Source organism: Lipotes vexillifer, unplaced genomic scaffold, assembly GCF_000442215.2.
Source record: "Lipotes vexillifer unplaced genomic scaffold, Lipotes_vexillifer_v1.1 scaffold1484, whole genome shotgun sequence".
Taxonomy (NCBI): domain Eukaryota; kingdom Metazoa; phylum Chordata; class Mammalia; order Artiodactyla; family Lipotidae; genus Lipotes; species Lipotes vexillifer.
This window is the reverse complement of record NW_006798010.1, coordinates 703,114-716,793: the sequence shown is the minus strand read 5'-3', so window position 1 is coordinate 716,793 and position 13,680 is coordinate 703,114. Positions and strand designations below refer to the sequence as shown.

At 49.7% G+C, this 13,680-nt stretch overlaps 2 protein-coding genes across 2 annotated transcripts in view; one reads left to right on the top strand and one right to left on the bottom strand.

Annotated features, from left to right (window-relative positions):
• SH2D7 (SH2 domain containing 7) overlaps positions 1-302 on the bottom strand; it is an 8,885-nt gene extending 8,583 nt beyond the window's left edge. Inside the window, 1 exon segment of the mRNA XM_007470044.1 lies at positions 127-302. Within this exon segment, the coding sequence (XP_007470106.1) occupies positions 127-302 (176 nt within the window).
• Positions 303-12,909: 12,607 nt separating this feature from the next.
• The window catches only part of TBC1D2B (TBC1 domain family member 2B), an 84,018-nt gene continuing 83,247 nt past the window's right edge, over positions 12,910-13,680 (top strand). The window contains 1 exon segment of the mRNA XM_007470032.1: positions 12,910-13,266. Within this exon segment, the coding sequence (XP_007470094.1) occupies positions 12,910-13,266 (357 nt within the window).

The window sequence follows — 13,680 nt, the reverse complement described above, 5'->3', positions numbered from 1 at the left end:
CATTCCTCAGTCTGTTCCCCCACCCACTGCTTCCTGGGGTCCCCATGTAGCCCAGGGAAAGGGGCTAGCCCCTCAGCCCTGGGGGGCTAGGGGCCACACTGGGCACGTGGACAGGGGCAGCCTTACTTGCGGGTGATGAATCCGTGAAACCAGTGGGGCAGGGCTCCATTCTGCAAAATGAGGGGGGCCTGCGTCTCCGTGAACCACATCAGGGCCAGCTCCTGCAGCTTAGCCAGGGCCTGGCTGTCCCCGGCCCCCTCGGGCCCCCTGACCAGGCTGAGCTGCCTCAGGTGGCCCTCCATTCTAGCGAGCACTGATGTGGAAGCAGAGCCGAGACCACCTGTACGCCTCTATATCTGTGGGCACCCCGGCTCATTTGCCTGAGTCCATGCCCTCTCCAACCACCCGCAGCACACAGGAGCCCTACTGTCACCTCTGACAATATGCGGCTGGTTCTCCTCTCTGATGCTCTGAGGCGGGGCACCTTGGCTGTCTGGGGACATTGGGGGAGGGTCACATTAGCAGTCAGAGAGGGACAGGAGAGGGATCCCTGACTTCCTGGTAGCAGATGAGCTGCCCCACTGGGTTTGGCCCCTTCGCCCAACCTCCGGTCTTTGTGTCGGCTAAAGACCAGACTCTGGCTAAAGTCCAGGCACTGCCAGTGTTAGCAAAGTGGTGAATTTAAATTCTACTTATCCTTCCTTCATGGCGGCCACTTGTATCTTAGTGAATTTCTGTGCTGATTAATTCCTCTTTCCACTCAAGATTTGTTGTCTACTGTGTGCCACGTACATCTGGGCCCTGGGAAAAAAAGCAGCAACCAAAACAGCATTTTGCCTCGTGGCACATATGTTCTAGTGGAAGGAGACAGATAATAAACAAACACATATATAGAATATGGGGTCAAGTGTAATAAGCACTCCAAGAAAAAGGGAGCAGAAGAAGAGAGCACAGATTGTGTTATTTAGATAGGGGGTCAGGTAGGGAGTCAGCGTTGGGGGAAGCCTTGCCCAGGAGGTGCCACTGGAGCAGTGAAAGAGAATGCCAGGCAGGTACCTGGGGGAAGAGATGCTGCTCGCAGCAGTGGGGAGAGCAAGTACAAAGACTATGAGGTGGGACTCTGCTGGGGATCCTGAAAAGCAACCCAGAAGCTCATGTGGCTGGAGGAAGAGCCCTTTGGAGTAGATGGGTCCCCTAGAAGGGCTGCCATAAGACTTTTGAGAGGAAGCACTGCACCAGTGAGGGCCCAGGATATTTGTTCACACAAACATCCCTGAATCTCTAACGTGTTCCCGAGTTTCACAGCAGAAATCCAGGCTCGGTTGACAGTGAGGCAGGGGATGTTGCAAACAGTCAACCCCAAGGATCTGGGTTAGAGTTCCGCTTCCATCACACTGACACAGGCCTCAAGGCAGTTTCTAAGTGGTTGCAGATAGCTCCATTTCTTCATCTGTAGAATGGGAATAATTTTTAAAAAGCTACTTTCTAGACTCTAGGGTCATTATGACAAGTAAATGAGATAGCATGATGGTTAAGAATGAGGGAACATATATATATAAATTCAAAAACAGGCAGAACTGACCAATACCAATAGCAGTTAGGATAGTGTTTAACTTGAGGAGTGTATGACGACCAGGAAAGGGTGAGGAGCTGCTAGGTGCTGATCATGTTCTATTTCCTGATCTGGGTGGTGTGTTAGATGAGTGTGTTCACTTTGTGAAAATTCACTGAGCTCTGTGCTCATGATCTATGCATTTTTCTATGTATATGTTCTACTTCAACAAAACAGCTCATTTGTAAAAAATGAGGGGCTTCCCTGGTGGCGCAGTGGTTGAGAGTCCGCCTGCCGATGCAGGGGACGCAGGTTCGTGCCCCGGTCCGGGAGGATCCCACATGCCGCGGAACGGCTGGGCCCGTGAGCCATAGCCGCTAAGCCTGCGCGTCCAGAGCCTGTGCTCCACAACGGGAGATGCCACAACAGTGAGACGCCCGCGTACCGCAAAAAAAAAAAAAAAAAAAAAAATACCAATGGCAAGTGTGTGATACATATGATTTAGAGGAAAGGTCAGGGCATGAGGCATACCTGCAACCTCAGCCTGGACAGCTCATTCCCTGTCTTTGAGACTCATTTTCCACCTCTGTAAAAAGGGTTGCAGGGCATCCACTTGCCTCACCTGTCGATGGAGTGAAATACTGCAGGTCATGCTCTTCACACAGGGACAGGCCCACGGGGACATAGCAAGTGTTCCCGAGGGTCAGCTACCGGGAACATCACTTTTATAAACAATTTCCAGCCTTGACAGAGAGGAATCAACTCCAGCCAGGGGACGCTGAGAGGGATTCACATACTTGCGAAATGGTCTTCCTGTCACGGATGTAAGCCAGGGATATACTGGGGTCATAATGGAAATCCCTGGGCCAAACTAGAAAGGACTGGAATTTCCTGATATGGGGTGGGGGAGGCGTAGGAGTGGATTACATCTTTATCTTCCCCAATCTCTAACTGAAATTCAGCATTTCCTTCCATGGCGAGTGCAGAGAACAAATCTTATTAGTGTTCGTAACACCTGTGACTTTGTCACCAAAGGAAATCACAGATATTTTCATATCACATTACAGCTGCGGCAGACATCCTGAGATATTGATTTTGCTCATTACCCCAAAATTATAATAATTAGACCCAAAGCTGGATCTTGATATTTAACATGCTAATAAAGAAGCACATCACATTACTACATCACAGATATTTAGATAACCTTATTTCAATATGATTGATTTCCACTGTAATTCTATGTATTTTATTTCGTGCATTTAAAAATATTATTCTGAGAAAAAGTTCATGAGCTTTACCAGATACCAAAGAGGTCCATGGCCCAAAAAAGGCCATGGAAGCTGGGGTCTGACCCAGAGTTGGTTTGCTGCCAACATGAGGTCTTGGAGGTATTCAAATACAGAAACGTGTTTCTATAATTTTCCTCGAGGTGTTCTCTCTCCACCTCCCTTTTAGGTGGGGCACTTTTATGAGCAGAACCTGGCCATTTGCATAAGAAGACAAAGGCTTTGTGTACTGGAAGGGGGAGCCCAGGGTGGCTGCAGGACAGATGTGAAGATTCCAAGGTCAGGCAAATAAAGGAGAGTCTATTTTTATACTCAGAGGAAATGGGGGTGAGGAGGGGTTGAAGCCAGGTTTGCAGGCATCAAGAGAACTCTGTGAAAGACTGGGGATGGGTTTTCTCTGACAGTGTTCCACATCCCACTGTTCAGTTCATCACCTGTGCTCACCTACTAAGGGCTGGGTCTTGGGACATAGAGAGGACCCTGGAGCAGCCCCATCCTCCTTCTCCAACCCTGAGTGCCCAGAGGTGTCCAGAGAGGAGCTAAGAGGTTTCAGGCTCTGCAGTCAGACTAAGTGACTTAAGAGTCCTGGTTCCCCCTTTGCTGGCTTTGTGAGTTTGGAGGAGGTGCTTCACTTTGCTGTGTCTCAGTTTCTCATCTATAAAAATGAAAGGGAGAAAAAGTACACACCTGGTAGGGTTTGGGGATCCAGTGAGCTGATCCGATGCAAGGGAGTGGTGGGGAGGCATGGTGCACATGCAATAAACATCAGCCCCAGCTCCAAGTCAACCCCCCTGCTGGGAAGTCCCCAGAATTCTAAGTTTCTGTCTGTCTCATCGAAATTTCCTTGTCCTAGGTTCTCCATCAAGGTCATGCTTCTCCTGTAGGACCACTAGATGGTAATGGATTATCCATTAAATTACTGTCTCCCGAGGATGCTCAGTCTGGCAAGGCTTCTCAGGAGGACAGCGCTCAGATTTCTCCAGAAAGACGCTCAGGGTCAGTGTCTTTCCAGCTGTTTTGATGGAAACCCACTGAGTATGGCCAGAACCCCAGCACCAACGCTGCCACTCCTTCTTTCTTGAGCCTGTGCAGTGGGAACATAGTACATGGCCAAGTGCTGCTGGCAGCCAGCCTCCTGGGTAGAATGCCAAAGTGGGCTTTTCAGTAAATTCTAGTCATGTGTTCATTTTAGTTTATGAACACTGCATTTTCGTGCCCCTTAGTTAAGCTATTCCATTAGAATTTGTTCCACAATAGTAGTGAGTGGAGAATGAATGATCCTATTTCTTTTTTCTCAGATTGTCTGCCTTATTCTCCACTGTATTCTGTCCCTAGAATAGTGCTTGGCACAGTTAGATGCTCAATAGGTATATTTTATTTTATTTTATTTTATTTTTTTGATGTGGACCGTTTTTTGTTAGTCTTTATTGAATTTGTTACAATATTGCTTCTGTTTTATGTTTTGGTTTTTTGGTCGTGAGGCATGTGGGATCTTAGCTCCCCGACCAGGGATCGAACCGGTACCCCCTGCACTGGAAGGTGGAGTTCTAACCACTGGACCACCAGGGAAGTCCTGGTATATTTTAAATTATCATTCAAATTCGTGATACATCCACATGGTTTTTAAAAATAAAAAGTGTAAAAAAGTATAAGTAAAAATGTTCTCCTTCTAGGCATTAACCCCCATCTACCCAGTTCCATCTCTTTCCCACAAGGAACTGCTGTTATTCATTTCTTGAATGTTCTTCCTGGGTTTCTTTATGCATATTCAAGTAAATATGTATATTCTTATTTTCCTCCCTTTGTTATATAAGGGTAGAATCCTATGCAGTGTTCTGCACCTTGCTTTGTAAAACTATTTAGTAATATATCTTAGAGTTCCTTTCATAAAAGTACATAGAGGGATGTCATTCTTTTTGTTACAGCTGCATGACTGCATCATAATTTTTGTAACCGGTCCCCTACTGATGATCATTTGGGTTGTTTCCAGTGTTTTTATATTTCCAACAATGCAGCAGTGGATGACCTTATACAGATTTGATTAAACATAAGAGTGAGTACATCCATGGAACACATTCCCAGAAGAGAGATTGCTCAGTCAAAAGGGTATTTGCATCTGTCATTTTGATAGATGTTGCCAAATTGCCTTCTTTAGGGGTTGTAGTCATTTACGCTCAGGAAATATTGAATGAATGAATAGACGAATAAATAATATATCCAAGCTCAGACATTTGGGGGCCCCCAGCTTGCAAGAAAAACTGGGAGGGGGCTGATACTGACTCAGAGAGGTCACCAATTTTACTGTGACTCTTTCGGCCCCTTGATGTCACTGAGCAAGCTCACCTTTTCACCTATAGATCATGGCTGTTGGGGTAGGAGGGCAGTACCCAGAGATGCTCCCTACAGATGTCTTCCCACCAAACAGGCAGCTCTGTTTCATTCACAGGGCAATGGCCAGGTACTGAGAACTTTACAAGGGCTGGAAAGAGGCCCTCTGGGCACTGGGAAAAACTGGCACAACAGTCCTTCAGATATAGCCAGATATTTTCAGAAGAAGATTTTATGAGCCCAATTCTTGCATCTCCTCGTGTCTAGAAAAGCACTAAGAACATTAATGGTGACATCTGCTCCTCATGACCAGCAGCAAGTCTCTGCAAAAATGGGCTGCACATACCCCCGTTCACCAAAATCATGTATATACTGACCTCCCTCCCTACCCCTTTGGAGCAGTTTCTCAGAGCTATCTGAAATGCTGTCTCCCGGGCTATAGTCCTCATTTTGCCCCAAATAAAACTTAACTCACAACTCAAAAAAAAAAAAAAAAAAAGTCTGAGACCTGTAAAACAACAACAACAACAAAACAACTCTACCACTATTGGCTCCAAAGTCCAAAAGGAGAAAACTGCAAAATCACAACAAATGCATAATAAATGTCTATAAAATATATTGTTGCATCAGCTTCATTTAGTGTTCATAAAAGTTTCATCATATCTGAAAATGGTCTGGAGGTCAGATTGTCTTACCTCACAAGAATCCCCAAGTGTTCCGGAAAACTGCCAACAGATTGTTACCAATTGTCAATTAAATGAATTCTCAGAGCCAAATCATTCCAAAGGAAAATCATAAAAGTAATCATTTCTAAAAAGTTCAAAGTAAAGAAAAATTATATATAGTACTATACATAAGATATCTAGAATATTATGTCATATATAATTACATATGTAATGTTAATTAATACTATAATTATATATATTAATTAATATTATATTGTATATAATTTTAAAATTTCAAATGTGGATGTGTCATTAAATTTATTCATTTATTTATTTGCTACATAGTGAGATGCAGACTCCAAAAGCAAGAGTGCCTTAGACCTACCAAGGTCTTAAGAACACTGCCAGCCCCACCTACTCCACAGAATACCCCTGCTCTGGGACTGTGGGGTCCTGACAACCCCGGAGGAAAGGGAACCCACCCCTCAGATCAGAGGCGCTCCCGCATCGGCTGTACCTCTCAGTTTTAGCAGCAAGAACAAGACGTAAATTTATTTCTCTATAGATTATCTGGCCTCACCAGTGAGTAGTTCTGAGTCCCATGCAAAAATGAAAATCTACAGAATTGCATGCTGTCTGCTCCTGAGAACTAAAGAAGGGACGGTTATGTAGGGATCCGTTTAGGGCCCGTTGGGAAGATCAGGGGCCAAGGACCATATGTTGGAACTCTTGTTCTATAGTTTCTTGGAGGCCAGATGGCCGCCACGGGTCCTGGCACACCTGACAGCTTGGACAGCTGCGGCTGCCCCTCGCTTAGTCCTGTCCACGTCTCCCCTCCCCTCACTTCACAGCTGGGAAATGGAGGCCCACAGTAGATCTATTACGATGTTGAGCCCCTATCATGTGCCAAACACTTCAAATACATACATATGATTGCCTTTCCTCTTTATAACAGGTAGACGAGGTAGCATTACTGTCTCCATTTGTCCCCATTGTAAAGATGGGAAACTGAGACTCAGGACTGGAAATGGCCTGCTTGAGACAAAGAGTAAGTCAGTGGCAGGGCTGGGACCAGAACCTGGGTGTCCCACCCCGGTTCCTAGTAAATATGCTGCATCTGCCTTCCATGCCTTTGCTCTTGACATCTCCCCTGCATGGGGCTCCTTTCCTTGCTACTCAAATTCTATAAGTACCTAAAAAATGCCCTGAATCAAAATTAATAAATATTTTGTCAATATATTCAAAATACAAAACAACTCTTAAAACATTCTCCTCTTCACTCCAAGATCGGCTCTTTCTGGGTGTCCTCACTGCCCATTATCACATCCTGACTGCCTTCTGAGACCTGCCCTCCGAGGTCTTGTCTCCTTATTGCTTTGCTTGCACGAGCACCTTTTAAACTCCTTTGGAAACCCCTTTACCCAACCAGGATGATGTCTAAACTTCTACCATCAGAACAGCATCTCTTCAAGACTTCAGTGGAAATGCCCTCACCTCCCAGGCTGGGCCTCACAGCAGAGGCTGCAGTCCCAGCGCTTGTGTGAGCAGGGAGGAAGAATCTGAGCTCAGGTTTGGCTGAGGGATGGGGATCCTGGGAAGGGGACGGCAAGAGGGCCCCTGGGAAAGGTGAGTGGGGAAGGCAGAAGGGCTTACAGTGTCCTGGGCACAGTGCCAGGCCCAGAAACAGGACAGTGACCAGAAAGGACAGGGCCTCTGCAGCTACAGCCTCATTGCCTCCCCTGGGATCCAGTTCTCACCTGCTTCCTGGACAATGTGGCTTTCCCTAACTCCTGTGCGGGCCTCACATGCAGCCCCTGCAAGCCTTCCACCCCCCATCAGCTCCCAGGGGCACCCAAGCCTCTACCTATCTGAGCCCTGGCTACCTGGTCCCGGGGCTGGGAGCTTGCCCAGCACCCCAGATGCCTTCCCTCCAGGAAAGAGAACCACAGGTGTGTAGATTTGCCTGCCAGTTTGGTAGGGAAATGAGGCCTCCTGGAAGCTGGAGATGGCAAATCTAGGCTGAGAGGGCTCCCTTGGGGGGCTCCCCTGTCTGAAGCTCCCCCACCTGCCTAGACCGAGAGTTTCCTGCAGCAGGGGCCAGGCCCACTCCTTTGCGGAGTTTCAGCATCACTCAACACCAGGCGGAGGCAAAGAGGAGGGGCTGGGGATGTTTACTAAATGAATCAGCTACCATTCTGAGGCCTTACCACCCATCAGGGGCTGTGTCAAATGCTTGGCATTTGTTATCTCGTTTAAGCCTCACAACAGCTCTAGGAGGTAAATGCTATTATTATGCCCCATTCTATAGATGAGGAAACTGAGGCAACGGGAGGCTGGGTGATCCACCTAATGTCACACAGCCCCTCCTTTATTTGGGAAACCGTCCCCCCCAACTGCCAGAGGGCAGGCAGCCTGGTGCAGGGCTGTGTGGACGCACGTGGACAGCCCTCTCCCTGGTGGTGGTGGGGGTCTCCCTGTGGGAGCTGTTCACCCTCGTCAGTGCAGCCTCTGCTCTGAAGATGGTCTGGCTCTCCCTGTTGCCTCTGCCACCCTCCTGTGCTCTGCCCATTCACAGCTCCAGTACACCAGTCTTGCCCCATGAACTCTAGTTCCCTCCCCATCCAGGCCAACTTCCTCCAGATGTGCTCCGGGTTGAGCAAGGCCCCACCAAGGTTGCACTGTGTCCCCCCCCCACCCCCCAAAAACGGAACCAGCTCTCCCAGTACTCTCTGCCTCAGGCACAGAAGGCCTCCATTGGTGCCATCTGTGTGTGGCAGGATGGTTAAGGCAGCTTCTCCAGCAGGGCCGGGGAAGATGCCAAGTGGTAATGCTTGCACTGACCAGAGTGGACTGCCAGGCCTGCAGGATGACATAGCACTCTGAAGGGAAGGGTTAGGTCGGTTGTAATGACTGGAAGAATCAAGAGACCTTTGAGCATGGAGGCTCAAAAAAACAGAGCCTCTGCTGGTCTGGGGAGCTATAGGGAGAATGATCACAGGCCCTCACAGCTGTGCCTCATGCCACTGATCCATTTCAGAACAGGTGGGGCAGGGCTCTTGGAGATCACCTTGCCATCTATTCTCTCATGGAATAGGTGGGAAACTGCAGCCCAGAGAGGGCACAGCATATCACACAGCATATCAGGTGGTAAGGTCTACATTCCTCTCTGGGCTCCCCATGGGATTGTGGGCTCCTCTTGTGGCAGGTTGGTGTCGTAGCCAGCTCTGTCCCCTGGGGTCTGAGAGATGCAAAGGCAATGTGGCTGGGTGCTTCCTCAGAGGCCTCTCACCCTGTCCATCTCTGGGGAAACTGGAGTAAGATGAGTCACTGGCTCTGTGTTCCCTGGGGTTCGCCCAGAGGCTGGCCATGTGGGACCAAGTTCACTGCTCAAATTTCCCCTTTTTAGTAAACAGCAGCCACTTCCTCCTGGGTTGGCCATTTCCTTCTGGTCACTGGTTCCTGAGAGGCTCGAGGGGGCAGGGGCTCACATGGGCAGGCAGGGCAGACCCTCTGGCACCAAGCTCACCAGTACTGGACATGGGGGAAGCATGCAGCCTGTGTAAAGCTGGCGTCTGACCACAGGACATTGACCTTTAATCTAAGAGACTTTGGAAACTGCAAAATGTCAATAAGCCATCAAAGAAGGGTGCCAAGGAATTAGGAACCACCAGGGGCAGGCCCAGAAGGTCCATGTAGGAGGGCCTGAACGGGGGTGATCTGGTTAGAAAAGGGTGGAAACTAAAGCTGTTTTACATAAAACATAAAAATTTGTCCAAAATAAAGTTGGAGAGAGGTGTTTAAGAGAGATGAGATGAAGGTTCACTGTCCAGCCCCCTTCAGCTTGTAGCTTTAGGAATGGGGGCTGACACAATGCAGGATTTGCTCATGATATAACCGGCATTCCAGGGTGGCCAGGAAAGAACTGGCAGGGCAGGGGGGCCTGGGAGAAGTCTGGAGGATCCAGAGGGTGTTGGGGTCTGTCCTGGAGCCTTGGGCCTCTTCTGCTTGGCTCTGCAGAGACATGGGGCCCTCCAGAGGCCTCTGCTGAGATGTTGCCACTGGCTTTGAGGCCTCCACACTTTGCCTTTCTCTTTGGGGTCTCTGGGCTTGGGGCTGAGCAGCCTCATCAGAATGCCACATTCTGGGCCTGGCCAGAGCCTGGCAAAGGGCCAGGAGAGTTTAGATATAGAGTTTTTATCAGTAGATAGTGTAGGTCCAGCACCCGGGTCTGCCAGCTTTCAAGGGGCCTAGGAAATGTTTGTAGCCTAAGAAAAGAATATTGGCTGCAAAACCCAAGAAAAAGAGGAAAATCAAAATTAATAAATATTTCATTAAATGTCTACAAAGTGTAACATTATGTCAACTTCATAGTTATCATAAAAATGTCACTCCCTTTGAAAACAAGTTATAGGTTGGGTTTTTTCTCACTCAGCCAGGATTCCCAATAGACATGATGACTGCCAAGATATGGTAGCCAAACGTAAATTAAAATGAATTCCTCGGGGCTTCCCTGGTGGCGCAGTGGTTGGGAGTCCGCCTGCCGATGCAGGAGACGCGGGTTCGTGCCCCGGTCCGGGGGGATCCCGCATGCCGCGGGGCGGCTGGGCCCGTGAGCCATGGCCGCTGAGCCTGCGCGTCCGGAGCCTGCGCTCCGCAACGGGAGAGGCCACAACAGTGAGAGGCCCGGCTACCCCAAAAAAAAAAAAAAAAATTAAAAAAAAAAAAAAAAAAAATTGAATTCCTCGTAGTCAGATCCTATCCAGAGCATGATTCTAGAAATTCCTTCAAACATTTTTAGAGCAAAAATTATGTTTACTATGGGATGTGGAGCATTTTAATATGTTTGATATGATATGGGGTATGGCCTCCATAAGGAAGAGGGCAGGGCCTGCAAGCATGTTAAAACGACAGGGAGAGAGTGGAAGTTCCAGTGCAGGAGGGTCAGGCTTGAGGCCAGCTTGCCCACTGAGAAGCACAAACACCAGCTCTGGGAGGGACGGCAAAGGTCTCTTGTCTAGTACCATCTGCCCAGACCCGGCCAGCCAGGCCAAACTCTTGCCCAGGGTGGGGGGCTCACTCCTGCCACCCGTGAAGGATGCCTTCCTCCTGCCTAGCAGATATCTGCCTCTACCAGATACCCCACAGGGCTTAGTTCTGTCCTTTCAGTCGACAGTCACTGGTCACCCTTACTTTTGCACAACTCACTGACAGAGCTGAGGGCGGAGGTGGGCTGTACCCCACTCCCGCCCTGCGGCCTCCCGTATACCTCCTGTGTGTAGCTGTGTACTGCAGTCTCAGTTCTCCCAGCTCTTCCCCTTTCCATAGGATTTCCCCGTCACATCCCGCCCTGGCTACCTTCCCCATAAGCCAATTAATCTCAGCTCCTCTTGCCCATGGCAAGGCCCAAATTAAACATGGTTCCTTCACTCCTGAGGGTGGCCCATCCCATCCCTGCAGTGCATTCTCTGGCCTCCCATGTGTTGGGGCTGCTAGAGCCCCGTCTCTGAACCTGCTGATTTCAAAGGACATCAATGCTAACTGTATAATAATAATAATTGATATACTGACTGCTTACTATGTAAGCACTTTTACATGATCTTGTAATCCTTACAAGAACAATGGTATGAAGTAGGCACTTATACTGTCCCCATTTTATAGATGAAGAGACTGAGGCTCAGAGAGGTAAAATAAATTGCCCAAAGTCACACTTCTGGTTAGTGGCAGAGCTAGGAGACAAATTCCATCAGTCTGCATTCAAAGAGAACCAAAGGGCACTAAGGTAGAGGTGTCCTTGCTGTGACCAGCCAGCCAGATTCTTGACAGACCCTGGGGAAAGGGGTGGTCATGTGGCAGCTAACATAGAGCCCGTAGCTGGTTGGCTGGCGGGGTAAGCTCACTCTTGCTACCTGTCTCCAAGTAAGCAGTCTAATTTGGTATCCCTGTCCATTTCAGAAAGCTCGATTTTCCACCTGCATCTGTTAGTGTGTCTGTGTAAAAACATGCAAAACGAAGATGAGATATTGTTTTGATTTGGCCCTTTCACAAACGTAGCTATGACCTTCCTTTTTTCTTCAAGTAAAGTGAACTTTTGTATTTGCTTCTCCCCCACATCTTTCCACGGCTCATTCCCTCACATCATCCAGGTCTCTGCTCCATGTCACCTCCTCAGAGGGGCCTCCCTGACCCTCTGGAACATAGCCTGCCACTCCTGCCCTACATCCCCCCATCCTCTTACTTTGCTTTATTGCGAAACAATGGCACTTGCCTCTTGAAGTTATTGTGAGCATTCAAATGAGTTAATATATAAAGCACTGGTAAGTAATACATGCTATTTAAGTGGTAGTCCTTTTAAAAATTCCATCACAGCGTGTATACAACACAGTATATATTTATCTGTCTTCTTTATGTAGTTTGTATTATCTCTCTCCCTCACTAGACTATTATCTCCATGAGGGCAGGGAAATGATTGGCTTGTTCACTGCTGTGTCCTCCAGTGTCTGGAACTGTACCTGGCACATACAAGGCGTTCAGTAAATATTTGTTGAAATCGGTGAACGAACTGAGGTCTGGAGAGGTGGGAAGTGCTTTGGCTTTCATTCACGCATTCTATAAACATTTACTGAGCACCCACTCAGCGCCAAGCAATAGGCTCTCTCATTTTTGTAATGCTAGCATGTGAATATGGCAGGGCAAAGATTTAAAAATAAAGTTTTGTCGTGAGGTATAATTTACATAGAGTGAAATGATGAATTTTGAGAAATGCGTGTTCCAAGTAACCCACACCCCCATAAAGAAATAGAACAATGTTTCAGCCCGGCAGCGCAAGGTTTTGAGCCCCAGATTACACAAAGGAACAGAGGGCAGGGGTGACTCTTCCGGACCAGCCTCTGGGGCGCCTGCTGGACCGCCCCGGGTGCGGGCCGGCGCTCCCGGGGGCGGGCGGGGGCAGGACTACAAGTCCCAGGCTGCTTTGCGCGCCCGCCGGCCGTGCGGAGCGGCGGGGTTGAAGGGAGGGGGCTGAGCGGCGGCGCCGAGTCGCTGGGGGCCGCGGCGCTGGCGGTTGGAGCGCGGGCTGGCGATGCTGGGCCCCGGGGCCCGGGCGGAGGAGGGTAGCACTGGCGAGGGCGCGGCCCCGGGGACCGCGGCGGAGCCTGGGGCAGGGCAGGGGCGGGAGCCAGCGCGGCTGTGCGGCTACCTGCAGAAGCTGTCGGGCAAGGGCCCGCTGCGCGGCTACCGCAGCCGCTGGTTCGTGTTCGACGCGCGCCGCTGCTACCTCTACTATTTCAAGAACCCGCAGGACGCGCAGCCCCTCGGCCACCTGGACATCGCGGACGCCTGCTTCAGCTACACGGGCCCCGACGAGGCGGCCGAGCCTGGCGCGGAGCCGCCCGCCCACTTCCAGGTGCACAGCGCGGGAGCCGTCACGGTGCTCAAGGTGGGACAGCGCGACCCGCAGCCCCGCACCTGCCTCCCGGGAACCCGCCCACACGCCCTTCCCCTGCTCCCCCTGCCTAGCCTCTGGGGCTGTCCCCGATGCCCAGCTCAGCCTAGCTCCTCTGACCATCGAACTTTTTGCATACCCTCCTTTCTCTAAAGCCCTTCTGCCTTTCTTTCCCCACTTCTTCCTCAGACTCTGTCCCTGTCCCCATCTCAAGCCCTTTACTTGGGTTTAGGCCAGAGTGGCTGGGGGCTACTCAGTCCCTTGACCCGTTATCTCCCTCTGTGCCTTGCCTCGGGCCCTTCTCTGTCCACCTCCCTTCCCCTCCCCACCCCTCTCCTGTGGATGTCTTGTGTAACCCTCCCAGGCATTCATTACTGTAGGCTTCCTGCCCTTGGGTAAGTTATTACC